At 44.8% G+C, this 27,401-nt stretch overlaps 1 protein-coding gene across 1 annotated transcript; it reads right to left on the bottom strand.

Annotated features, from left to right (window-relative positions):
- On the bottom strand, window positions 1-27,384 carry zbtb17 (zinc finger and BTB domain containing 17). The gene is made up of 15 exons (XM_052039209.1): window positions 27,264-27,384; window positions 20,384-20,590; window positions 18,237-18,431; window positions 16,838-17,011; window positions 15,843-15,959; window positions 14,521-14,783; window positions 13,668-13,810; window positions 10,998-11,298; window positions 9,444-9,531; window positions 7,849-7,965; window positions 6,174-6,294; window positions 5,704-5,834; window positions 2,699-2,923; window positions 1,734-1,823; window positions 1-1,117 (listed from the first exon to the last, which is right to left on the bottom strand). Exons 2-15 carry the CDS (start codon window positions 20,586-20,588, stop codon window positions 840-842), a joined length of 2,448 nt encoding a protein of 815 aa, XP_051895169.1. The 5' UTR covers window positions 20,589-20,590; window positions 27,264-27,384; the 3' UTR covers window positions 1-839.
- Window positions 27,385-27,401: the final 17 nt, after the last annotated feature.

The following is a 27,401-nucleotide window of genomic DNA, read 5'->3' as shown; positions in this document are numbered from 1 at the left end:
CACTATATAAGCAGCTTCCACTTTATTACCTGTGGCTAGCATCTGCCTTACATAAATAATTCCTGCTGAATTCAGACCAATGAAGTGCCTTAGGAGGATCTTTCTGCCATTGAGCTCTTTAGCAACTGGGAACTGAAGCTTGGTGCCCAACATGTGTTCTTTATCACTGGACTGCATGGTGGGCACAGCATGGGACAATGTCTTGTCAGACATACATACAAGGTCTTGTCTGTCTTGCCTAGACAGCTCCTCTGTCTGAGCCAGCCAGTGCACAAACTGTGCAGCAAAGATTTGACTGCCAGTCTGATGGTAACTGGCCCTCACTCAGAGGAGATATAATAGCTTAATCACTCCTAAGTACTAACAATAATACATCAGAATGATCCTGTGGAGTGCATAATGTTGGCTTCTCATTCAGACAGTTAAGGGTTCAGTCCCATGAGATTCTGAAAGCTCGTTTCCACCCCTTCCCCTCCTCCAGCCCTAATAGTGCTGGACTTAGTGCATTCAATAAGGAGAAAACAGATCAGAGACCATTGTAACAGGTCAATCCCTGATAGTCGTGCAGCAATCTTCAAATCATCCTGACTGCATTTTCTCATTGTCCTCTGGCTGTGAACTATCGGTGTTGCTGTTCACGTTGGATCTAGTTTTACGATGTGGTTTGATTGTAGAGCACGTATACAGTCGATAACATGTTACATTGTAGTCATGGAGTTGGTCTTGCAGCTTCCTATTCCTTAATGAGCAGGTTGTGTTTGAATTGCAGTATTCAGGATGGTTGATGGAATAGAGTATTTCTGCTATGTGATGACTTGCACAGTGTGTCTGGTCATCCCTCACTGTGAGGGATTCTGGCAGCTCAATACTTGAGTCTGTTCAGCAACAGTGGTTGGGAGTTCTGTCCCATCCCGTGTTCGGAAAAGCAGCTCTCCTGGTTGGATGACGTGCTCGGTTTGCCAGCTGCCATTGCTGTACTGTTGGTAGAAGTCTGTGTCAGCCTGGAACATGACCAGGGCCTGGGCTGTGTGAATGCGTACGTGCTGGGCCAGGCTGTTGGCATCCAGGAACTTCTCCCCACAGGAATCACAGGCATACAGAATGTGAGCATTGGGATCTGTAGAGGAAACAGCCAGCGAAAATGGCATTAACTAAAATGTCCAACGCTGAACTAAACAAGTCCATTGGCTGACAGTGGCCCATTCACATGCCTAAACTACATCATGAGTTTTATTTAATTTCAAATCTATACCTCACAAAAACCTAGGCAGCATTCCAGTGCAGCACCAAAGGATAGAGGTGGCACCCTATAAACAAGTTAAATCAGGGCCCCATCTGCTTCCTCGGGGGGATGTAAAAGATGTCATGATCTGATTCTGAAGCTGAGGACGGAGGATTACTCCCAGTGTCCAGCCAACATTTTCCCTCATTCAACATTTCCAAACAAGAATATTGTCATTACCAGCTTGCTGTCTGTGGGAGTTTTCTTCGTGTAAATTTGCTGTTGCGCTATGTTACAACACTACACTCGCGGGGAATGGTTGGCATATAATACTGTCAGCAGGGAATACATACAGGTGGGAAACGCGGGACACAATGCAGACATGATGGAGAACAAGCCCAAGAGACTCAAGGTTGTGGCGTTTACTCAATGACCTGCCGTCTCATTGTTCAGGTAATTTCAACACTGTAGCCGCCACAACAAATCCCTTATCCCTTCCCCTAGTGCTCACCGGCTTCCTGAACCTGTTCCACTGCTTTTGTAATCTCCGCCTTCAGGACCTCAGTTTCATCTGCAGTTACCGCTGTTGCCACTGGGACCACTGAAAGAAAACAGCAATCAGAGCAAAGCTGATAGTGTGCTCCATGAACACAGAGACCAAACACCACCTGGGACTCAGAAACATCATCAGTGACGGGGACAAATACCTGAACGCCCACAATGACCTGGATCTACCCATTGTTTGCCAGCTGTTGCTCCACCTCTTTATACTGGCCGTCTCCCCGCTACTCTTTCAGTCCAGATGAAGGGTCTCAACTTGAAATGTCGACTGTCCATTTCCCTCCACAGATGCTGCCTGACCCACTGAGTTCCTTCAGCAGTTTGTTTTTTACTCCAGTTTCCAGCATCTGCAGTCTCGTGTCTCCTGTGTACCCATTATCACAGCCAGAACATCTTTTGGTTGGTGACATTCTTGTCCACGTGACTCAACCTTGTTGACCCCGTCTTACAACAGTGTTCACGCTGCAGACTCTAGTTTTATTGGCTATTTAATTTATTTCAAAATATACCTTATTCATTAAAAAATCTAAAAGATTGTTCGTCAACATTCTCATTAAAAATATTCTATTACCTAACATTAGCACGTCGTCACATTTATAAACTTAAAGTAAATAGTTCATGTGATTCTAACACAGGTTTTAACTAATTCATGTGCAATGGCAGAAGGGCCTATAGGGCCCCTACTGTAGTTTTCTTTAAATGGTAACTTTATTTACTTATTTGCAATACTTACAACAATTTTCTTGGCTATGTTAGATTAAAAAAAGGGCTGCATTGCCTCATTGTACCACAGATGTCAGCTGGTTGAAGTCACTTTCTAATACTTAGGTTTCTGCCCTCAATGTTTTAAAGTCCAACATATCTATCTGCAGTAACGATGATGTTGTACGTAGCCACAGTAATGGCAACACTCACCTGTTAGCTGGGTCACAGCAGTAGCAGCCAGTGCCTCAGTTGCCAAGGTAACCATGGTATCCGTTGTAACAGTGACAACGTTCCTGTCTTCATCTTCTTCCTCGTCTTTACTTTTGAGTTTTTTCAGTCCAGTCTTTCCCTGATGCACGGTTTTAACATGTGAGCGGAGATTGTCAACGCGATTGAAACCTCGTCCACACGTGTCACAGAGATAGGGTTTCTCACCTGCACAAGAAGTGCATGATTACTGGGATCAGCACCGAACAATCAATAACTACATCAGTCTCCCACAAACAACCTACCTTCACCAGTTTATCCCTAACACAACTGAAATGGGTCCCAAATTATTCACAGCATTCATTAATCTGATTTCAGAGTATAATGTCATACTTTAACCAGGCCTCAGAGTGTTCCCTCAAGTCTTAATGAAGCCACAGATATCTGCAACAGACTTCAACCAGCTATTTTCAATTTTCAATAGCCAGACACCGAAATATGAATACATTTTTAAAATGCCTCAAATTATACCTGACACTCTTTCACTGGATACCAGTCTGTAGATGTATGTAGAAGTGTTTCCTTCACTCCTGAAAGCTTATATGCCCGTTTTAGCTTCCCTAATCAATGAAAACATTCTCTCCATGTCTTCTCCAATAAGGCATTCAACCAAGTCACCACTTGAATTTCAAATTCCAAGGAATAGAACCTGTATTAAATTTAATCCTTGGAGTCATTCTAGACAACCTACACCACTCTCTCTCCAAGCTTTATTAATATCCCCAGTGTGTATGCCCACCTTAAGTTACTCAAGGTGTGGTCTAATGAGGGCTTTATATAGCTATAGTATAATTTCCAACTCCTTGTACTTGGCCAGCATTCCCTTTCTCAACCTGTCTTTCACATTTTTACTATCTACGTACATCTCTTTGGACCCCCCCCCCCCCCCACTGTTTTTAACTTATTCAGTCTTTTTAGGGTCCATAATAGATGACCCCATATTTGCCACATGAACATAAGAAATAGAAAGTCTGCACCGACTTCATCAGGTGGCTGATCTTTTACCTCTGCATCACTTTCCCATGTCCCTTGATTCCCATAATATCCAAAAATCCATGCTCCCTGCCTCAGTGACTGACCCTCCACAGCCCTCTTGGGTAAAGAATTCCAAAGACTTACTAATGTCAGTGTGAAGAAATTTCTTTTCGTCGCTGTCCTGAATGGCCAACAGTATTTTGAGATTGTAACCACTGGTTCTGACAGCCCAGCCAGGGGAAACATCTGCATTCGTCCTTTCAAGCCCTAGAAGAATTTTGTATGTTTGAAGAAGAACACCTATCTTCTAAACTCCAGAGAGTATAGGGCTAGTTGCTTAATCTCTCCTCAGACAATTCTCCGATCCCAGGAAGCAATTTGGTGAAACTTCACTGCACTTTCTCTATTGCAAGTACACCCTTCCTTCTTTAGGAACACCAGAGATGTACAAGTGAGGTCTCACGAGAAGACTAGATAATTTCAGTATGATGCCTTTACCCTTGCACTCAAATCCTCTGTAGAGAGGGCCAAAATACTGTTTGCCCTCCTATTTGTCAGCTGTACCTACACAATAATTCATGTGCAAGGACACCCAGGTCCCTCTGAAGAGCAACACTTTTCAGTCTCTAACCATTTAAAACTTCATCTGCCTTTCTCTTTTCTCATTGATATTTGCCTACGCCCATCTTCTGGGTATGGCTGTCCGCCGCATCATCTAAATCATTTATTATACACCGAGAAGTTGTGGATCCATTTCAGGAGACCCTGCGTCATATTCTGTCAATTTGAGCACCTCGCCATTATCTCTACTCTGTATCCCCTGCTTCTCAGCCGTTTTCCTAACCAGCTCAATATCTTGCCTTTTGCTTCATGAGTTTCAACTTTAGCCAACAGTCTACTGTGAGGGGTCTTTATCCAATGTCTTTTGGAAGTCTGTAAACATATTTTAATCACCTCATCAAAAGATTTAATGAGGTCCATCAAGCATTACCTACCCATTACAGATGCAGGCTGCCTCTTTCTTATTAAAAGAATATTTTCAAGATGCTCTATTCTTAAATACAGGGTCCTGATATTTCCCAATGATAGATGGTATAGGCTTATAGGTCCAGAATTCCCTGTTTTCCCTATCACACCTTCTTTAAATAACAGAGTAACATGCATTGTGTTCATTTTTCTATCCCTTGCAAGTTCCTGTCTTTGCTATCTCTTGGAAATTATAATTGTGGCACTTTAACCAAAACTCAGATTATACCAGATATTATTTAACCAGGATCCCAGATTATACTCTTCACACAATCAACTGGCTCCCAATTGTGGATGACAGTGTGATATTATATTAACCGGGTGCCAGATGACATCTGGTCTAAGGGTCCAAAACATAAAATGATGCTCTGAAAATTGTGGTAAGCAAAATCCAGTCTATGTGTTTCTTTGAAGCTCATATGTTTATATTGTTTCTTTCAGCTCTAGAAATAAGACAATCAGCCTTAGTTCCGATTAAAGAGAGTGAGACAAGACTTATGCCATGGAACTGCAGTGTAGTTATGGATTTATTAATTTGTTCTGATTTCTTTTTTTATTTATTGTTGAGACTTGTGCAATTTTTTGGTGCCTTGAATCAACTACAAAATGCAGGCCTGAGTCATATCTAAAGCAGGCAAGGCTCTCCCTTTTCACAGAACAAATTAGATTTTTGCAACACTTGGAAACTCTTCTGTTCATTTTTTTTAAGATATTGGAACTAGCAACTTCACCCTGATTAGCCTGCTGCCATATCTGCTCTACTGCCATACCCAGGCTAAATGATCCACTGTTTGCACAAAATACATTAAATTAGTATTAATACTGGAAACAGGAAGCTTGACACTTAAAGAGGAATTGTTTTGGTAGCTGTAAATTTCTTGAACCAGCTCAAAGTTAAGATCTGCCAGTCCTGAACACAGACAGACAAAGGACAGTAGGCTGCTCACCTGTGTGGATGATGACGTGTTTGGCAAGGTCACCGGCATTGACAAACGCCTTGTTGCAGATGTGGCACTGGTGCGGCCGAATATTGTCATGGTGCCGTATGTGATTGGCCAACTGACTGGACTGTGTAAATCTTAGGGGAGAGAAAGACTCAATGAACAGACTGAGCTCAAACAACACCCAAGAAATGTTACTTCCACTATAGCCCTTAGAACTTAACACCCAGGAAGGGAGATCTCAGAATGACTCAGCCCATTATAACCCTTGGAACTGGTCCCCTCAATGTAACATTAAACCCGGCGCTGCTTACATCAGTATAACTTCCAAAAGTTGTTACTGTTATATACCTCCCCCGACAGCTGCTTCTCTCTCCCAAGGAACTCAATTCGTGGTTCACCTCATATCGTTTTCAAACTTTATAACTGTAAGCCAAACCGATAATGCTTTGCAGCGGCCGATCTGTATTCCTGACCTTTTCCCGCAGCGGTCACAGACGTATGGCTTCTCCCCGGTGTGCTGTCGGATGTGAGCGATCAGAGAGCTCGCCTGTGTGAAGCTCTTCCCACAGATGATGCAAATACAAGGCTTCTCACCTGTAAAACAAGACACTTAATGCAACCAAGGAAATGGGGGTGGGGGGGGGTTGGTGGTGCGAGGGCGATGACAAATATAACTCCAACAACACCTGGGAAAGGGAGCAAGAACGTGAGTTTAAAAGAAAGGACAAGTAGCAGAATGAGGAATCTTCACCCTGGTCTGAGGTATAACTCATTTCCTCAACGTTCCCAGTTATAAGGTGAAAACAAAACCTGCAGATGTTGGAAATCGGAAATAAAAACAGAAAATGCTGGGAACACTCAGCAGGTCAAGCAGCATCTGAAGAAAGAGGAACAGTTAATGTTTCAGGTTGAAAACCCTTTCTCGGAAGAGTTACAAGATGTTTGACCTGTAAAATTGGTGAAGTTAGTTTCATCTCTTTCTCACCTCATCTGACCAACAAACCATCAACTTACCACCTTCTCTCCAGGAGCTGCTAATTCTTCCTGAGATACACTCCAGGACTACACACATCCTCAGCCAAGTTGCATCCTGGCTCAAACCCAACCCTGTCCTTGCCTGATTTCTAAATGTTCGCAACTGATCAGGAGCAAGAAAACGGTGTGGCTTCTCCCTTTCCTAGACACGGGGGACCGGGAAGAGGAAGAAGGACTCGCATTTCCTTGATGCCTTTCAAACCCAAAACGTGCCCTACTTTGGAAGTGTGGTCACTGTGGTAATGTAGGAAATGTGGCAGCCAAAATGCTCACAGCAAGCTCACAGGAACAGCAGCGTGATAATGATTGACAGAGAGGTAAACATTAGCCAAACACTAGGGTATGTCCCCTGTTCTTCCTCAAAGTAGTGCTGTGGCATCTGTTATCTAAAAGGCCAGTTTAACATCTCATCTGAAACCCTTACTGAGTGCTCCCTCACTACTGGACTGGACTGTCAGCCTATTTTGTTTGTGCTCGCTCTCAGGAGAGGGCCTTTCCCTCACAGTTTGCTGACTCAGGGTTGCCGGTGTTACTCGCTGAGACACAACTGAGCCAATGTGGCACCTCAACTCTCACTCTTCCACCCGCAGGGGTTGAACCTGGACCTCTGTGGTCTGTGTGTTTCTGGGAGCAGCCGGGAATGTATCTCTAATTACCACGTCAAACTCTTATTGTGCTTCTGGGTGGCGTGGGAAACTACTCGAAGGGAAAAAGGAACAAAGACAACTGACAGCTGGCACTTGGTGAATGTAGATTCACAGCTGGCTGCAAGGGTCACAGAGCAAACAGGCAAAGAGATGTGACATAACATCAAAGGAACATGTACTCTGCCCCCAGGGGAAGCAGTCCAGGCAGACTCCGATGTGATTACAACCACACTCTGACCAGTATTATAGCTTTGGCTGTGACCCAGCCAATGTTCTGATGATTAACACTCAGACTGAGGCTTCCATTAACAGATAAGAGGCAGCATCATTACCACACGATAAATTTCCCCTGATTGCTTCAAACTGAATTTGAGGTCTGAATTTATTTGGCGGGGTGGGTGAACTCTGCTGTCTTTAGGAGATCTGATGTTATGACCTGAACAGTGTGATCTTGTCAATCAGGTACCTGTGTGAATGCGTACGTGGCGCTGCAATGCTCCGGGATCAGAAAACGCTCGTTGGCAGTGCGGGCAGACGTACGGCTTCTCTCCGCTGTGGATCCGCAGGTGGCGTTTAAGGTTCCCTGAAAAGAAAATCAAATGGGGTTCGAGCAAGGATTGAGTGAAAGGGACTCTCAACAAATCGGTTGTGCCCTACAGGAAAGCCACAAAGCAGCTCGGGAGAGGAGAGCAGCTCAGCCCCTGACCTTGGTGAGAAGTGATGTGTTTCCTCACTTAACTGCTCAGCATCACAACTGAGCAAGGCACGGCACAATTCCCAGTGGATTGTTACTCATTTCACAAAGCTGGAGTGACGGTCACGGTTCACAGAGCCCCAGATGAGTCAAGTTTAAGTCATGAGGGGCAAAGATAGGGTGAATACACAGAGTCTTTTTCCCAGGGAAAGAGAATCAAAAACTAGAGGGCACAGGTTTAAGGAGAGAGGGGAAAGATTTAAAAGGGACCTGAGGGGTAACTTCTTCACACAGAGGGTGGTGCATATATGGAACGAATTGCCTGAGGAAGTGGTTGAGACAGGTACTATAACAACATTTAAGAGACATTTGGATAGGAAAGGTTTAGAAGGATATGGGCCAAATGTGGGCAAATGGGACACTTCAGTGGCACCTTGGTTGGCATAGATGAATTGGGCCGAAGGTCCTGTTTTTGTGCTGACTTTATGACTGTGACTCCGGTTGTGGGTTCAGGACCCACACCAGAGACTTTAGGCCAGAAATGTCAGCTCACACCGGTGAAGAACTGAATTGCCTGGAGTGCCACCCTACAAATGGGAATTTAAACCAAGATCCTGTCTTCCCTCTTGAGTAAAAAAAAGTCCCATGGCATTACTTCAAAGAAGAGCACAGCAGCTTTCCCTGGTGTCCTGGTTAGTAGTTATCCCTTAATTAACCTTAAAAAGTAGTTGGACATTATCACAATGTTGTTTGCAGGATCCTGCTGCATGTAAATTGGATGCTGTGTTTCCAATCTTTCAACAGTGACCACTTTTCTCCGCTGGGTAAATCACTGTGGGATATCGAAATCTGAGCAAATTCAAGTCTTTCTTTAAAAGAAAAGATCCCATAAATAACAATAAGGTTCAATTAATCTGTTTTAAGGATGCTGCTTGTGGGATAATTATGGCCAGGACTTCAGGAAGATCATTCTGCTCTTCTTCGAGTGGAATCAAGGGATCTTTTACATTCATTGAATTGACTGAAAGCCGGCACCTTTGATAGTGCAGAACTCCCTCAGAAACACATTGGATTGTCAGCTTGGATTAGATGCCCAAGTTTCTTCAGTGAGGGTTGGGCCTATAATCTTCTGACCCAGAGGCTAGAGTCAGAGAAGGAAATTTTATCTACTCCGCAGCTCAACAGCACAGAGTCAATTTGGAGCAGCTCTCCTCTCATTCTGGCTGAGGTCAGATAATTCAGATCAGCATTTTTCCTTATCACTTAACGACTACTGTAACGGCTGGGCAAGGTATGGCAGAATTCCCAGCCAGTTGTAATTCATTTCACAAAGTCTGAATGACAGAGATAGCGAGCTCAGCTCTCACCTGATGTGGTGAACTGCTTCCCACATTCCCTGCACTTCAGGGGTCCATCTACAATGTGAATCTTCAGGTGGGCTTTCAAGTTCCCCAGCTAGAAAACACAGACAATAATTTTCATTACCAGTTTATGACATCTTTAAAGATTTGGGAATAAATTAGCAATCAAGTTCCAGAATAAATCACATCAAAATGCAACACAAGTGATGACAGATCTCTGCTCCAAAACTTTCTTAGCACAAAAGCTGAATAACCTTGACCCTATGGTCACAGTGTGGTGATGCTGAAATAATAGGTGGTCTGGGTTCATTCACCTGGTGAACCCTGACCTTGGGTGCTGGCCACAAGTAGGTGAACTCTGACCTTGGCTGCCGGCCACAGGTAGGTGAACTCTGACCTTGACTGCTGGCCACTGGGAGTGCCAATCAGTACTTCCAGAAAATAAATTATCATCCAATAGCAGCCAGCTCAGCAACAGATCACAGAAACGTTGCTGAGAATGAATGGGCAGAATATAAAACAAACAACGTTGTGAGGGAAGGAGTCTACACAATGTAGGTTTGGACAAAGTCATTTGTCTTCCTCCACTACCAACAGCCCCGTTAGGAAGTGGACCAAAGCTTAGGGGTGCAGAGTGATCCACCTTTGCAGGGCATTGGTTAATGTGAACATGAAATGAGTAACAGATATTTATTTAATTCAGCTCCGTGGGTCTGGGATTAAGATAATGAAAGACCATCAGTATATGTGTTCAGAACAAGGCAACCTGTGGGATTCTCGTTCACCATTCAGATTCAAAAATTCAAACCATTCTTGGAAAAGGAACTCTTGATGATTGTCTTGTGATGATTTTTAGGGATACCAAACTGAATTAACCTTCTTATAACCTAATGGTCTGAAGTAGGAAACATCTGCTGTATGTGTGCAATGGTGCAGTGGATGCAAATGCTGATACCATCCCCGCTCCAGGCTGAGTTAGTGGAACTTTGCCAGTGCACTGGTAAGAATGCTGCAACTGGCTCTGGATTGGGAAGAGATAAGAACATAAGAAATCGGGGCAGGAGCAAGCCACACACCCTCTTCAATCTGCTCCACTATTCGACAAGATCTACCACAACCCCACCCTCTGTCTGATTCCTATAGAGCACTGGATTGCACAAATCTATTAATCTCAGTTTGGAGATACTCAGTGACTGGGCATCCTCATCCCTCCATTTCAGAGAACTCCAAGGAACCACAACTCCCCCAGAGTGGGGAGATTCCAACTGGTGTTCCACAATGTCCGGCCTCTTACCTGGCAAGTGGGGGTGGGAATCTGGGGAGGATTTCTCATTGCTTATGGCTCTGCAATGACGTTCAGTAAGAAGTGCGAGCAGGCTCAGATGTCTGGGGAGGACAGGAATGGATTCTCCCTTCCAGCCCGATAGCCCACTCACACTTCCTCAGTGGGGAAAGGAGCTACAGGATTAGTGACCCAGTGAAGACATTGATGCCAACTCAGAGGAGAGGCGCAAGGAGGTGGGAGGAGGAGAAATGGTGGGGGAGCAGAATCCGACCTACCTGATTAAATCGCTTCTCACAGTGGGGACACTTGTGAACCTTGTCAGCATCGTGCATCTCCAGATGCCGCATTTTGGCCGTGGGATCAGAGAACGACCTCTCGCAGTAGTCGCACTGGTAGGGTTTCTCGCCACTGTGCACCAGCTGGTGGCGTTTCAGGTTGCCAGAGGTGGTGAAGGTCTTCCTGCAGTCATCACATGTGTACTTGGCCTCACCCGTGTGTCTCTTCTTATGCAAGTTCAGCAAGCTTATCAGCCGGTAGCTCTTCCCACACTCCTCACAGGAGTGAGGCTTGACTGGACTGTAGGTAGAGCAGATACAATCAGCCAGGCACAGGCTCCACTGTTCACAGTCATGCACTCCACATCACACAGTTGCCGGCTGCACCACAGACTGAACTTGCACCTCGCACTGTCAGTCAACACAACACCGCATCAAAATCTGCACAAGCCTCTCCAGTTTGAAAGATAAATGTCCACCATTCCTCTCTGCTCACTGAACCTTAGCCAATTTTATATCCATGCAGCCACTGTCCTGCTAATCCCAACATACAATTGTGTTACGTGATACTTTCTCAAATAAAAACATAATTACATTAGAAAGTGGAGCAGGAAGCCATTCCACCCCCGGAGCCTCTCCACCATGCAACAAGATCTTCTACCTTCAGTTCCATTTTCTTAACCAATCTCCATATCCCTCAATTCCTTTAATATCCAGAAATCTACTGATTTCTGTTTGAGCTCTGACTTGAATGCCTTCTTAAAATCAAGAAACACATCAACTGCCTTACCTTCATCAGTTATCAAACACGTGTTGACTTCACAAATTCCTTCCCCCATTATATTTTCCGTACCACTATTAATTTTGCCTCCAAGTTTCCCCCCAGCAATGACAGGTCTGTGGCTGCCAGGGTTTATTCTCTTCCCCCCTTTTGAACAGGTTTTAGACATTTGCAATCCTCAGGCACCACTCTGAGAGGGATTGGAAGCTCATAGTCAGAGCCATCCTGACTTCCAGCCAAACTTCCCTCAGAAACCTGGGATATGTGCCATCTGGACACATGGCTTCTCTCCTTCAGTGCTGTCATTTCCGCTTTGTTTATTATTCAACCAAATTACCCCCTCCTTAACTGTGATTGGCAGCATCCTCTTCAGTGAAGACTGATCACAGTGCTCATCGTACAGGTTAGGAAGTTGTGGGCATGCTATGTTGGCGCCAGAAGCGTGGCGACACTTGCGGGCTGCCCCCAGAACACTCTACGCAAAAAGATGTATGTCACTGTGTGTTTCAATGTACATGTGACTAATAAAGAGATCTTATATCTTATTTCAGTACTTCAGTTAAGGACACATTTCAGAAACTCCTCCACTTACTGCCTTTTTCTCTTTATTTTCCCGGTCTCTGAATTGCCACAATATGATCTCTGTTCTGTTTGGAAGGTCCTGCCCTTCCCGTCCAATAACCTCAGCTGATGCCACCCACCGTTGCTGAAGTAACCTCATCCGGAAAATCAGTGGTCCTCAGTGCACCTCACTTAATGATTCTGTTGTCATTTACACCTTTTGTTTCGTTATCTTTCTGATTCCACCTGATTCTGTTTTGCATATTACCTCTTGATTTAAACTCTCCTGTCTTGTACTCTATCACAATCCTTCCCTTTAGTTCTTCCCTCTCCTCTCTCTCCCGTCTCAAGATTTGCATAAAATCATTTATATCCATCGCATCTTCCAATTCTGATAACCAGTTATTGACCTGAAACAGTAACTATTGGTCCCCAGGAATGCTGCCTGACCGTTGTGCATTTCTGTTTTCACCCTGCTTCAGGAAGTGGAGTGGAGCACAGACCCCTGTCTGTATCAGTGGTGCTGAGGTGGAGATGGTTGACAGCTTCACGTTCCTAGGTAGAAATATCACCAACAACCTGTCCTAGTCAAGCCACATGGACACTATGGCCAAGAAAGCACATCTCAGAAGGTTAAGGAAATTTGGCATGTCTCCAATGGCCCGCACTGATTTTTACAGATGCACCATAGAAAGCATCCTATCTGGATGCATCATGGCTCAGTATGGCAACTGCTCTGCTCAAGAAATTGCAGATAGTTGTGAATGCAGCACAGTCCATCACATAAACCAGCCTCCCCTCCATTGACTCTATCTATACTTCCCACTGCTTCTGAATCAAGGACCCCTCCCACCCTGGTCATTCTCTCTTCTCCCCCTTCCATCTGGCAGAAGATACAAAAGCTTGAGAACATGTACCACCAGGCTTAATGACAGCTGCCATTCCACTGTTATAAGACTCCTGAATGGATCTCTAATTCGATAAAGATGAACTAGATCTCTCAATCTACCTCGTCATGGCCCTTACACTTTATTTATCTACCTGCACTGCACCTTCTCTGTAAGTGTATTCTGCATTATGTTTTGTTTTCTTTTTGTACTACCTCGAGGTACTTATGATTGGAATGATGTCTCTGGATGGCATGCAAACAAAAGCTTTTCCCTGTATTTCGGTACATGTGACAATAATAGATCAATTACCACTATAAATGCCAGTTAGGTCTATATCACAGATTCTTAAACCAGATGGATTGCTTCCTTCCCCAGTCAATCAGTACGTTTCAGGAGTTGCTCCCATTGATTATAAGAGTTGCAGAAGTTCTCCCATACCTGTGGGTTTTCTCGTGTGCTTTACAGGCAGCAGGGTCGGAGAACGCCTTGTTGCATTCTCTGCAGGAGAAGGGCTTCTCTCCTGTGTGGATGCGGACGTGCCTCTTGTAGTTTCCAGTGTGTGTAAACTCCTTTCCGCAATCCTGCGGATAAGAATGTAAAGAACGGGTTGAAATGGTTGTAATGTTGAGAGCCTCCTCTGCCTCTTTCACCTCAGTGCCACTCTCTGTACTAATCTGTATCCATCGATTCTGTCAATATCAAAAAATCTCTGCCCTGAATGTACTAATGGCTCAGCCTCCACAGCCCTCGTGCATTCAGGCTGCTAAATATTCACTACCCTCTGGCTGAAGAAATTTCTTCTTATCTCTAACCCAATCATCCAATCCCTGATTCTGAAACTGTGACACCACCCCCAGATATCCCAGCCAAGGGAAACAGCATCCCTGAATCTAGCCTGTCAAGTCTCATAAGAATTTTGTATGTTTCATTGAGATTGCCTCTCATTCTTCTGGACCCAGGAGAGTATAAGCCTGGTCTGATTCATCTCTCCTCGTATGATAAACCTGCCATCAGAGGGATCAGTCTTATAATGGCACTCTTCATGGCAAATCAAACAATGACTAGTCACAGACTTGAGATGCAGGACTATAATCATAGCAGGGAGGTCTGTGGCCAGCAAGATACAGCTCTTCAGGGACGTGGTGGTCGAGGGGGAAGAGGGTTAAGTGGAAACAAAAAGTTGGCTATTCAGGGCTGTAGGGGCACTGACATTCCCAGGGTGAGGCACCAGAAGGGCAAACCTATCTTAAAGGGAGAAAGAATCTAACTGCGGGCAAGTAAATGCCATTACCTTGCACTTGTGCGTTATTGACCCATAAGGACGCGATTCGGTGCGGTCAATGTAGGGCCCAAAGCGGCGACGTCTGGTATCATGAGCGCTGTCCTGATCCTCCAACGTTACATCTGACTCTGAGGCACCATCCAGCTTCTCACTGTACTCAGACTGTGCCTGACTGTCTCCATGACTGTGTGCCAGCTCATCCCCATTCTCCTGTATGTCAGTGTTATCATGCACCACCGTGTGTGTCTCCTTGAGTTCATCATTTGCCATCTCTGTAGAATTGAACAAACCATTATCCCGAATATGGTATCTTATCAGCCTAGTGCAGCAAGCAATATTCTTTGAAAATAATTGGTTCTAAATCACCCTGATGCTAAGGCTCTTGCCCAGTATCACGGGTTCCCTCCCTGCTCTGGGTGGAGTTAGCTGATCCCAGTAAGGAAAGCAGCACAGGGCCAACAGCTGCCCTCAGTGTCTCGGATCAGGGTAGGGAAAAAAACAGCCGTGGTTCCTGCTCCTGATCCCGTTAACTCCTGCTGGAAAGCCCGAATAGACAGGGAAACAATCCGACTTGGCTTTTAATACTCCTCACAGTCAGATCTCCTGCCAGCACAGATTGTCTAAGCTTTTAAATGAAAAACGGCCAGTTTGATGAGGTACCAGAGGGAAACCGGTATCTGTGGAGAGGCAGCAGTTTCAGGAATGAATGAGTGGAATTGTTGGGGGGGTGGAATACACATGAAATCCTTTCCTTTCACTAGGTCATACCTTCATTCTTAAAAATAGAATTGTAATATTACCAGGTTGTGGGAGACACTTGACAGAGCAATGAATGTTGATCATCCATTTGGTTACTCCCCATCCAATAAATAGCACCAACTAATTACAGGGTACTCTTATCCAGTCCAAGGTCAAATTTTGCATCTACCTGATTATCACAGAATAGATGCCTCTTTACTAACATAGAGTCATAGGGAGCCACAACATGGCAGCAGGCCCTTCAGCCCACCATCAAGCGCCAATTTTACACTAATCCTAATTTTATTCTCCCTGAGTTCCCATCAACTCCCCTACCCCCTGATTCCATCTACACACAAGGGGCAATCTAATTAACCTACCAATCTGTATGTCTTTGGGATGATGGGAGGAAAAACATGCAAACTCCACATAGACAGCACCAGAGCTCTGGTTTGAACTTGGGTTGCTAGAGCTGTGTGACAGTGACATTACCAGATGTGCCACTGTGCTGCCCAGAGGGATAGGGAAATAAGTATATGCCCACCCAAGAAGGCTACAATGCAGCTAGTGACATTTCAGGCTGAGGACTATACCTTCCTTGGGACTCTCTGCAGCGCTGCAGTCTTTGGTGTCATTTGAAGTGCTTTTCCTGGCAGAAAAGTGCCGACGTTTCCCATATATCTTGGACACAGCATCTTTCACCATGTCTCCTAGAGAAACATAAGCACAGAGAGCAATAAAGGCACACCCCTGACAAGGTGAGAAATCACAGGCAGTGGAAACCAGGGAGAACATGGATGTGACCGGCAGACAGCACGGTGAAGTGATTCATCAGTGCACCCGCAGTCCATGCACGTCTTCCCTGGGGAAGAGAAAGCAGGTGAGATACAATAGGGAGGGAACTGGAGGAACACTGTAGTGCTTTCTTACATCTCCTTCAGGCTGACAGTAGCCACAGATGATGCATGACCGAGTGTGGACGGAACTGGGAGAAAACCAAAATCTGCGTAGCTACTTTAATACTACTGATAACAGATCATAATTTAGTGAAACTGAAATGTTATAAATTATTTTTTAGTACTAAGTAGATTTATAACATATGCTCTTTCCCCTCTTTTAGGTTTTTATTCTCTGTCAAAGCTAGTAAACACACGAGCCTTAAGCTTTGCCTCACACAACATACAGCACTTGAAGACTCCAGCACATACAGCACAACATTACCCACAAAGTTTCGCTCTGTGCCGATGATTTACTGTTTTTTACCTCTAATGTTGAGACCTCGTTACCTCCTATGCTTTCTCTGCTTTCTTGTTTTAGCTAGTTTTCAGGATGCAAACTGAATTTACACAAGAGTGAACTTTTCCCTTTGAATAATCTGATGTCATCCGATACTAACCTTGCTTTTAAAATTGTAAGAAATCATTTTATCTATTTGGGTGTAACAATTACTAAAAATTATAAACACTTATTTAAATGATTTCCATCCAGACTCTAGCTGCCTGTGGAAAAAATTCATGGCAGCAAAGAGGAAAGCTCTGTCAATGTACGAGCCAATGTGTGATGCATCACGGTGAGGACATCAACTGACCAGGCTTGTAGTCTTCATCTTCATCATCTTCAAACTCCACTGCTGTGTCGTCATCTTCTGACTCCGCTGCTCCTTCTCCCCTCACTTCAACAGCTGGGTCCTTCTTCTCTTTTCCAGGAGAAGCTACAATCAGTTCTTTTTCCTGTTTCTCATCACTGCTCTGTGGCTCCACATCTGTTTGAGAGTCAGGATTGAAGCAGTTAGAGAGACACCAACTCAAACTACTGATTACTTACACCTCTCTTTGACTATGTGTCTCTGCCATTGCACAATGAAGGAGGGGGTTAATTAGTAAATGGTTCAACAGAACTCTATAGGCTTTGCATTACAATCGGGGTATAATCATAAAAATGTATGGCACAGGAGGCTCCTTGAACCATCAGGACAATGCTTTTGGGACAGAGCTAACCAGAAGTGGCTATGAAGTCTCAAGTGCTTATTCAAGCCCTTTATTCAAGTCCCGATGAGGGTTTCTACCTCCATGCCCATTTCAGGCCGTGAGATTCAGGCCCCCAAAATTCATGGGATGAAAAGGAATTTCCTTCAACTCCCTTCCTTATTTAACCTATAACCTTTCCAATTATTGATATCTTTGGATGGAATTTGGTCATTCCAATGGGCAATTATTAACCTTCCCACTAATTTACAAGGACCAATAAATCTCCCCTCATTCCAGCTTAAATTAGGATAGGTTGAGTGAGATAGGGCTTTTCTCTCTGGAGGGAAGGAGGGTGAGAGGTGACTTGATAGAGGTGTACAAGATGATATGAGACAGATCGAGTGGACAGTCAGAGACTTTTTCCCAGGGCCACAATGGCTAACACGAGGGGACATAATTTTAAGGTGATTGGAGGAAGGTGTAAGGGGGATGTCAGGGGTAAGTTTTTTTTACACAGAGAGTGGTGGGTGCGTGGAACGCACTGCCTGCAGAGATTGTGGGGGCAGATACATTAGGGACATTTAAAAAACTCATAGATAGACACATGAATGATAGAGAAATGGGAGGGGGGGCTATGTGGCAGGGAAGGGTTAGATAGATCTTGGAGCAGGATAAAATGTTGGCACAATATTGTGGGCCAAAGGGCCTGTACCGTGCTGTAATATTCTATATTCTAAAGGCTGAGACTAAGGTCACAACCCAGCAGAGATCCACATCCAAGACACGTGCACACTACTCCTTTGTCAGCAACCAGAAGTTATAAATGTTTCCACACTGCTCTGAACTAACACTCAAACATTGAATAAAGGAAGTCTTGCTTATTCTGAATAAAATTTCAATTACTGCCTCAGTCATGGGTCAATGTTAAATCATTTTGGACACCAAAAATCCAAATTACCACAGACCCAACAACTTGTGAGGAAAAGAAAGAACAGGAACTTTTGCCTCTTTCATACATACCATGAGCTGAAGGAGAAGACTCCTCTTTGGTGACAGCTAGTGAAGGTGTGCAGGATTTGCCTTCAATGAAAGTTGTACATGTGCTCACAATGTCATGCATCTGAAGGAAGCCAGCCACTGCCTGCACGTCAAAAACATTCGCCGCTGTCAGGTTGAGCTTGGCTGTGTACATGAATTCCAACACCTGGCCGAGACCTATAAGAAAGCACCTCAGATCACTGCAGTCCATCACCAATGAGGCACTCAATCCATCCAAGGAGCTCATTGAAGACCACCTGTCCATGATGGCCATTGTCAGCACTGAGCCACTTTGAAACATTACTCTGCTTTTCCCAAATGCAGTCCAAAACTTTCACATAATTCAAATGGGCAGAGCTGTTCTGTTCTGTTTGAACAATAAATCTTTGATGGAGTTTAGAAGAATAAAAGGGTACCTTATTGTAAAATACAAAATCCTGGGGGGTCTTTACAGTGAACATGGAGAAAATGTGTCCATTTGTGACAGAATCTAAAATTAGGGGTCAATGTACGTATAAAACTAGGGGGTTGCCCATTACAAAAGAGGTGAGACAAACCTTCTCTGAACTGCCTCCAATGCAGGTATGTTCTTTCTTAAACAAGGTGATCTTAACTGTATGCAATACTTGAGGTATGGACTCACCAGCACCCTGTACAGATATTGCAAGACTTTCCCTACTTTGATTCTCCACTTTCCTTGTCATAGAGCCAACAGTCGATTGTCTTTCCAATTCCTGCTGTATCTGCATGCTAATGTTGTGTATCTGCTCTGCTATTCTTCCTACAGAAGTATATAAAGTCAGATTTGCCCATACTATACTCCATCTACCAAATTTTTGCCCACTTGCTTAAACTATCTAAGTCTCTTTGCAGATCCTTTGTCTCAACCTCATGAATTGCTTCCCACCTATCTTTGTAATGTCAGTAAATTTGGCTTCAATATCTCGACACCTTCATCTAAGTCACGAATACAGATTGTACGTCATTGAGACCACAGCACTGATTCCTGTGGCACCCTAGTTACAGCTTGCCAACCTGAAAATGACACATTTTTCCCAAATCTCCTTTCTCTGTTAGTTAGCCAATCCTTTATCCATGCTAATATATTATTCCCAATGCCATTAGCTCTAACATTGTGCAGTCATCTTTACGGTGACAGCATGGTGCCTTTTGAAAGTTCAAATGCACGAGACCAACTGATGCCCCTTTAATCCACCATGCCGGTTACATCCTCAAGGAGCTCAAATAGATTTGTCAAACATGATTTCTATTTCATAAAAACAATGTTGATTCTGCATGATTGTATTATGATTTTTTACATGTCCATTTGCTACATCTCTAATAATGGATGTTAAATTGAAGTGCTGGTTCAGAGATGTAGAAGATCCTCTGGGACTACTACGGAAGGGCAGAGAAATTCTTTGAATGTCCAGGCCAAAGCTATCCCACAACTAACATCAAATAAGACTTATCATCTAATCATTTTTCTCTTCACTATTTGTGGGAATTTTTCTGTGTAAAATTCCTAAATTAAGACTCAAAATTTAATTCTGCTGCATGTTTTAGAGTAATAGAGTCATGCTGCACAGAAACAGGTCCTTAGGTCTACCATGTCCGTCAAGTGCCTGTCTATACTAATCCCATTTCCCAGTACTTGTCTGTCGCCTACTAAGCCTTGTTGGTTCAAGTGTTTGTCAGAGGCTCCTTAAATGTGAGGGGACCTGCCTCCACCACCTTCTCAGGCAGTGCGTTCCAAATCTCAATCACCCTCTGGTGAAAAAAAGTCTTCCTCAGATCCCCTCTACACATCTTACTCTACACCTTAAACCCACACCCTCTCATTTTGGAAACCTCTGGCATGGAGAGAGAGGTTTCTCACTATCTACGCTATCTGAGCCTTTGTGAAGTTCTGTGCTTGCAATTGGAAATTCTTCTCTCTGTTCTGTAGAAGTTGATCTCATACTGGTGCATAGATCCAACGAGCCATAACAATCTTCTGAAAAAACCAAACAGAGGAACAAAGAGACCACTGGCTCAGAATATTGGTCAGGATTTATCACGATATCGGCTTTGACCCTGCCAGTGCTCTGCACCGTGGGATAGAGCCCTTGTACTTGCCGGATTATTACCTGCTGCATTACTAATGTCCAGGTGCACCACATCCTTCTGATCCAGGAACAAGGTCCTGAAGTATTCACTGCACGCAGCCAGCACTGCCTTATGGGCCTTGAAGTCGATGCCATCCACGACAAAGGTGCAGTCACAGAGCAGTCCAAGGTGCCTCTGTTGATTCAGCTGCTCCAGAACTTGGTGACTATGTTGTGGAAAATCCATCCCTGTGGAAAAGGAGGAGGGGAGATCACAAGAAAACAGATCAGCTGAAATCACAAGGTCCTATTGTACTGCACAAGATCCTGAACTGTGTGATCATCATGACTATTTGGCGTAGTGGCTCCCATATAACATAGAAAAACACGATGATGCTGGAGGAACTCAGCAGGCCGGGCAGCATCCGTGGAGAAAAGCAGGCGGTCAACATTTCGAGTCAGGACCCTGCTTCAGGACTGAAGATAGGAAAAGGGGAAGCCCAATATATGGGAGAGAAAAGCAGAGCAGTGATAGGTGGACAAAAGAGGGGAGGTGGGGTGGTCACAAGGTGGTGATAGGTAGATGCAGGTAAGAGATAGTGATAGGCAGGTGCGGGGGAGGAGGGGAGAGCAGATCCACTGGGGGATGGGTCAAAGGTAAGGAGAAGAAAAAGGTAGAAAAAAGAGATAGGGTAGGAAAGGGAAGAAAAGAAGAGCCACGGTGGTGGGGGGGGTGGTTGGGGTTGGGGTTGAGGGGATTACTTAAAGTGGGAGAATTTAATGTTCAAGCCGCTAGGCTGCAAGGCTCCAAGACTGAAAATGAGGTGCTGTTCCTCCAGTTTGCACTTGGAATTCTCCTGGCAGTGGAGGAGGCCGAGGACTGACATAGAGGAGTGGGAGGGGGAGTTGAAGTGACAGGCAACAAGGAGATGCAGATCGCGGTTACGGACGGAGCGCAGGTGTTCTGCGAAATGGTCACCTAGTCTGCGTTTGGTCTCACCAATGTAGAGGAGGCCACACTTGGAGCACCAAATACAGATGATATTAAGGGAGGTGCAGGTAAATCTGTCCAGCTGAAAGGACTGTTTGGGTCCCTGGATGGAGGTGGTGTAGGGGCAGGTTTTGCACCTATGGCAGGGGCAGTGGAAAGTCCCTGGGGTGGGAGCAGGATGGGTGAGGAGGGAGGAGTGAATTAGGGAGTCGTGGAGAGAGTGGTCCCTGCGAAAGGCAGAAAGGGTTGGGGAGGGGAAGATATGCCTGGTGGTGGGTCTTGTTGGAAATGGCGGAAGTGGCAGAGAATGATGTGTTGGATACATAGGCAGGTAGGATGAAATGTGAGGACAAGGGGGACCCTATCCCTGTTGAGTCTGGGAGGAGTGGGGGTGAGAGCGGAGGTGCAGGAAATGGCAGGGATGTGGGTGCGAGCTCTCTTGACCACAGTCAGGGGGAAGCCACGGTTGGTAAAGAAGTTGGACATCTCGGATGTCCTGGAGTGGAAAGCCTCATCATGGGAGCAGATGCAGCGGAGGCAGAGAAATTGAGAAAAAGGAATAGTGTCCTTGCAAGTGACAGGATGGGAGGAACTGTAATCGAGGTAGCTGTGGGCGTCAGAGAGTTTGTAGAAGACATCGGTGGATAAGAAATCTCCTGAGATGGAGATGGAAAGATCGAGGAAGGAGAGAGAGGTGTCAGAGGTAGTCCAAGTGAACTGGAGTGCAGGGTGAAAATTAGTGGTGAAATTTATGAAACTGTTGAGTTCCACACAGGTACAAGAGGTGGCACCAATGCAGTCGTCGGTATAGTGGAGAAGGAGTGGAGGAATGGAGCTGGAGTAGGCTTGGAATAGAGACTATGCAGCATAGCCAACGAATAGACAGGCATAGCTGGGGCCCATGCGAGTGCCCATGGCTACGCCCTTGGTCTGTAGAAAGTGAGAGGAATAGAAAGTGAAGTTGTTTAGAGTGAGGACAAGTTCAGCCAGGCAGAGGAGAGTGTTAGTGGAAGGGTCTCAGGACTGGTTCTGTCTCTGGTGAAGAAAGAAGCAGAGTGCGGTGAGGCCGTCATGATGGGGAGTGGAGGTATATAGGACTGGCCATCCATGGTGAAGATGAGGTTGTGTGTGCTGGAGAACTTAAAGCTATGGAAGAGTTGGAGAGCGTGTGATGTGTCACAGATGTAGGTGGGAAGAGATTGGACCAGGGAGGACAGGATAGTGTCCAGGTATGAGGATAGGAGCTCAGTGGGGCAGGAGCATGCGGAGACAATAGGTCTGCTGGGACAGTCCTTCTTGTGGATTTTGGGGAGAAGATAGAAGCGGGCAGTCCTAGGTTGTGGGACTATAATGTAGGTAGCTGTTGGGGGGGAGATTTCCCAAGGTGATGAGGTCAGTGATGGTGCGGGAGATAATGTCCTGGTGGTCCTTGGTGGGGTCATGGTTCAGGGGTAGATAGGAGCAAGTGTCTGAGAGTCACCGTCTGGCCTCTGCAAGGTATTGGTCAGTACACCAGACTACCACCGCACTACCTCTGTCGGCTGGTTTGATGGCAATGTCAGGGTTGGTGGGGAGGGAGTGGAGAGCAGAGCGTTCAGAAGGGGTGAGGATGGAGTCGGTGAGGGGACCAGAAAAGTCAAGACGACTTATGTTGCGCCTATAGAAAAGGCATAATTAATCCAATACGGCAGTGTTAGTTCTAATCAATGGAACATAGGAATAAGGTAACGGGTTGATTAACCCATCGAGTCTGTTCTGCTGTTTATGAGATCATTGCCGATCTGAGACCAAGTCCTTATAATGAAAGTGTAGGTGGTCTTTAAAGACAACAGCCAGACTGTCTGGACAGTCGGGCAAAATGGTTTCCTGCCTTCCAACAGCACCTTAGACACGGCAGAAATATACCTGCTCCAAACCTGATAAGGGGGCATTGATCTTTCATGCAACAAAACTCTCAGCTTCCATTTCACAAGTCACTCATTGCACAACATGGGATCTAGAGCAATCACTCATCAAGCAGCTGTGACTAGCTTGGTCATTCCATTTGCAATTTCTGATGTTACCAGTAAACCTTGGGCATTGGCCTCCTTAATCTGTTCTTAGCCTTTGCAAGAAATTTCAGGGCTACATGATTCTCTTGATATTAGTGTCCCACTTAGTTCTATAAACTGACCTTGTGTCTTACTGTATATTCATGCAACTGCATGACAGAGAAGCTGCAACGAGCAGACGTTAAGATGTATGTACTGGAACATATGAACTTATACGTGCTTATCGATCTCCCCTACCTTCTGGCAGAGGACTGATGAGCATTTGCATGAGTTATAAATCTACTGTAAATCAACAAGTTGACTCACATATACCAAACACATAACTGAAAGTATTAGTGACACAACAGGATTTATCAATTTCCCTTTATTCAAGAACACCAAACATAACTTACCCAAAATTAGAGTTTGATTGAGGCTCCATTTGTCCTACTGGTTAATATCCCTGAACTGACTAGGTATTACTTAGGGAGAGTTTGCTGTCTTTATCCAATGCTACATTTGACCTGAAGTGGGAGAGAATATTGCCAAACTGGGCTTATTGGTACGCTCAATGAATATGACAAATATTGTAGATATGAACCTCTCTGAAATATGTTAGTGGCCATTGTCTGAAACTGATGTGATATTCTAAGTACTAACTGCTTCTTCCTATAATACAACCATCAAATCTATTCAACATAAAACATGGGTGTTGCTTTATGTGATGGGCACTGCTGACTGTAAACCAATGTACTTTAAATGAATGAATGCTAAAAGGACAAATTTGATGGCAGAGAATTGCCAAGAAATTGAATGGTGTATTTTTTAGGTAATTTAAGCTGTTTTTTCCCCCATTGTGAAACATGATGGCAACCATTTCCAGATCATTTTGTGCCACTCCAATAGTTTGATCAATCTCACCCTGAAGGGATTTCTACATTAGAGTTTATGGGATATCATTCACTGTACAAATCTCCTTTTGGAGCACTGTGGGGAAACTTGGACAGATTGCCACAGAAGCACTAATCACTGGGCACTCCCAGGATTATCAGTGCGAGATGGAACGGAACTACTATCAGTCCCCCCCTCACCTCCAAACACTGCACGGATTCCCCTCACCCTAGGCCCTGAATCATGCCCCCTCCATTCTCCCAATTCCTCCTATCTCTTGACCCTCTGATGCTCCAGTCCTCTGAGGCTTCCAGTGAGGGCCTCAATCTCCAATCACCCTCTCATCCCTCCCAATCAATGGCTCTGTTCCTTCTGTGCAGATGGATGTAAATCTTGTTAATTCATAACTTTAGATGGCTAAGTATTCTCAGTTAATATATTCAAGTCCAACATGATAAGATTTTTTGAACACTGGGGGTTTAGAAGATAATCCCTCTCTCTGCCAACAGTATTCACCCCACCAAACCAAGAAAGAAATTCTAATCCCTCTTTTACAACCCCACCCCTGACCAAGCCAGCCTATGACTATCTATCCCGACCAACCCCTCCCTCCTGTGAACCTGGTCTCAGATCTGACTGCTGGGTCACATGTTTTCATTCTCCAAAAAATGTGCAATACCCATTCAGTCCAACCTGGGTCTAGGGCCTCAGGTACAACTGAAATCTGTGATGGGAAACTGCAACCGAATCGCTGCCTGCTACCCACGATTAACTCAGGGCCCTGGAGCCCATGATCGGCTACGTGACCCACTGCAATGCCCACTAGTCTCAGCATCCACAATTTTCTTGCCTCTGGTGCTAAAATCATCAGTGAACTGAGCTAAATCTAAAATCTGACAGATTTTATTTGCAATTGTAGACTTTCAAAAGATTTCCAAATGAGTGATCTCTATGAAGCTGGAAAGGAATAATCATGTTTTTAATCACGGATGTACGTGGCAGCTATAAGATTCGATGCAAGGTTAGATGGAAATCAGACTTAAGCTGAATCTCTTGTAAGAGAAGGTAAAGTTTCGCACTACCATGTGGTCTTCATTCATTTCTTGTAAGGCATTACAGGGATATAATGGAGTATCTGTTCCAAATATTTCTAATGGTATTATGTCCCTTTTCATAGATATGTTGTGACAACATGCATTCCAAAGGCCATATTGTAAACTCCTGCCCTGACCTGTCATTTTTTTGAAGGGACTGAAACTGTGCATTTAGCAGCTCAAATATCACCAACTGGCTATCTAACCTCAGCACATTTTGCTGTTGCCTGCCTTATCTGCACAGGAGGATTTTTTTAATACCTTTATCTCCTCATCTAAAACAACAGCCTAATGAGATATGGTGTTGGGTGCCTTAAAATGCCATTCTGCAACTTTTTCCCCTGCGGTGGGAATCTCAAATATGTTAAACGGTAACCAGGACGTGGGCATATCCCTTACGTAATGAGGGAACAGCTGCACGTCTTTGTGAAAACTTTTCATAAAATTCACTAGGGGCGTATTAGGACTGCAATGGGGAAAATTTATTTTTATGCCGATGGATGTAATTCTCTACTTCAGATCGCCGTGGATTCTTAGTTAATATATTCAAGGCTAAGGTGATAAGATTTTTGATACAGGGGATCAGAGGGTACAACAGGAAACTGGATTTAAGGCACAGGAACTACCATGAATTATTAAATAGTAGGCTCAAGGGGTTGTATGGCCTACGTAAGAACTTAAAAGTAGGAGCAGGTGTAGACCACAGGGACATTTGAGCCTGCTATTCCATTCACTGATATCAGGGCTGATCTTGGCCTCATCCCATTTTGCTACTTGTTCCCTATGATCCTCGACTCCTCAATAGACCAAAAATCTGCCCAACTCATCTGTAAGTATATTCAATAATCTCATCTCCATTGCACACTGGGACAGAGAATTTCCAAGTTTCTTTATCCTCCAAGAGATTCTTCCTTATTTTTGTTTTAAAAAAGGTGATCCATTATTATCAGATTATGCCCCAAATTCTAGATTCCTTCACAAGGGGCCATATATTCTCAGCACCGACCTTATCAATGATCCACCTAATTTTACATGTTTCAATAAGGATCACCCAATTTTGCTTCTATTTTTAATGTTCTTCCTATGTTTAAACCAGATGGTGCTGTTTTAAGTAGCTTGTATCAAGTTTCTAAACTGTTAAGAATATATTTTCTCAATTACTTTTGTGGCTCATAATGCAAAATTGATATAATTGAGGTTTGCACCAGATTTTCTTCAGCAGGAAACACATTCCACGAACCATAGTCCAGACTGGCAGAAAGCAGCATCTTGACAGATGAGCATATTTGCGTGCTTTGCCTCTCCTCCTTCTCTCTGCCCTGGTGCATTTGTTTCCTTCGAACAGCCTGTCACTCTGTTTGTTAGTTCTTACTGCTCTCTGGTCCCCAGTGTCGATTTGCTTTCCTGTTTCCCAACGGATTGGCTGTCTCCCTGCCCCAGCACTTCACCTCCCTGCATCCCGCTCTCCCCAGACTCTCCCTATTTCTGGCTCGCCCCACCCTGTTGACTGAACTCCATCCAAACACCTCCCTGCTTATTGACACTCCATCTCCCTCCTTAACATGTCTCACGATTCCTTGCCCCCTCCTCCCTCTGCTTCTCGCTGTCATTGCCCATCTGCGCCAGTAACCACATAGCGACTGCACAGCTGACCCAACATCCCTCCATTTGCTGCTCCTCTGCCTCCTCCACATCTATCAATTGATCAGTGTATTGGTGTCTCTGCGCTCTATTAACCCCCTCTGTATCTATTGATCCACGCATTGTTTGAGCGCGCCTGGCGGACCCTGCCTCGTCCCAATGATGGCGGCGGGAAACGCCGCCGCGGCCTCCCATCCTTTCGCCTCATAGTACCGTCTCCTCCAATCCGTTTCTAAGGCGCGCTGCATACCCCCCCAATACAACCTAACCCTCACCTTTCTTTCCCCACGGGCCGTTGCTGGGTCGCGGCTCGGTTTCCCCGCCCTCTTTTGGGCCTGCTATCGAGGTCGGTGGCGCTCGCCGTGCTGCTGCTTCGGGCTAGCTGGGCCCTGCCGCCGCCATCTTATCACTCT

The sequence above is a fragment of the Pristis pectinata genome, chromosome 26, assembly GCF_009764475.1.
Source record: "Pristis pectinata isolate sPriPec2 chromosome 26, sPriPec2.1.pri, whole genome shotgun sequence".
In the NCBI taxonomy this organism is placed as follows: Eukaryota; Metazoa; Chordata; class Chondrichthyes; order Rhinopristiformes; family Pristidae; genus Pristis; species Pristis pectinata.
Note: the sequence above shows the minus strand (reverse complement) of the source record. Positions and strands in the feature narration are given on the sequence as shown.

Coding starts and splice junctions, on each gene's coding strand:
- zbtb17 (XM_052039209.1), bottom strand. CDS start 20,588: ATGGATTTTCCACAACATAGTCACCAAGTTCTGGAGCAGCTGAATCAA. Junction 7,966..9,443: donor GAAGCAGTTCACCACATCAG/GTGAGAGCTGAG, acceptor TTTTCTTTTCAG/GGAACCTTAAACGCCACCTG. Junction 5,835..6,173: donor TGTGACCGCTGCGGGAAAAG/GTCAGGAATACA, acceptor CTCTCCCCTAAG/ATTTACACAGTCCAGTCAGT.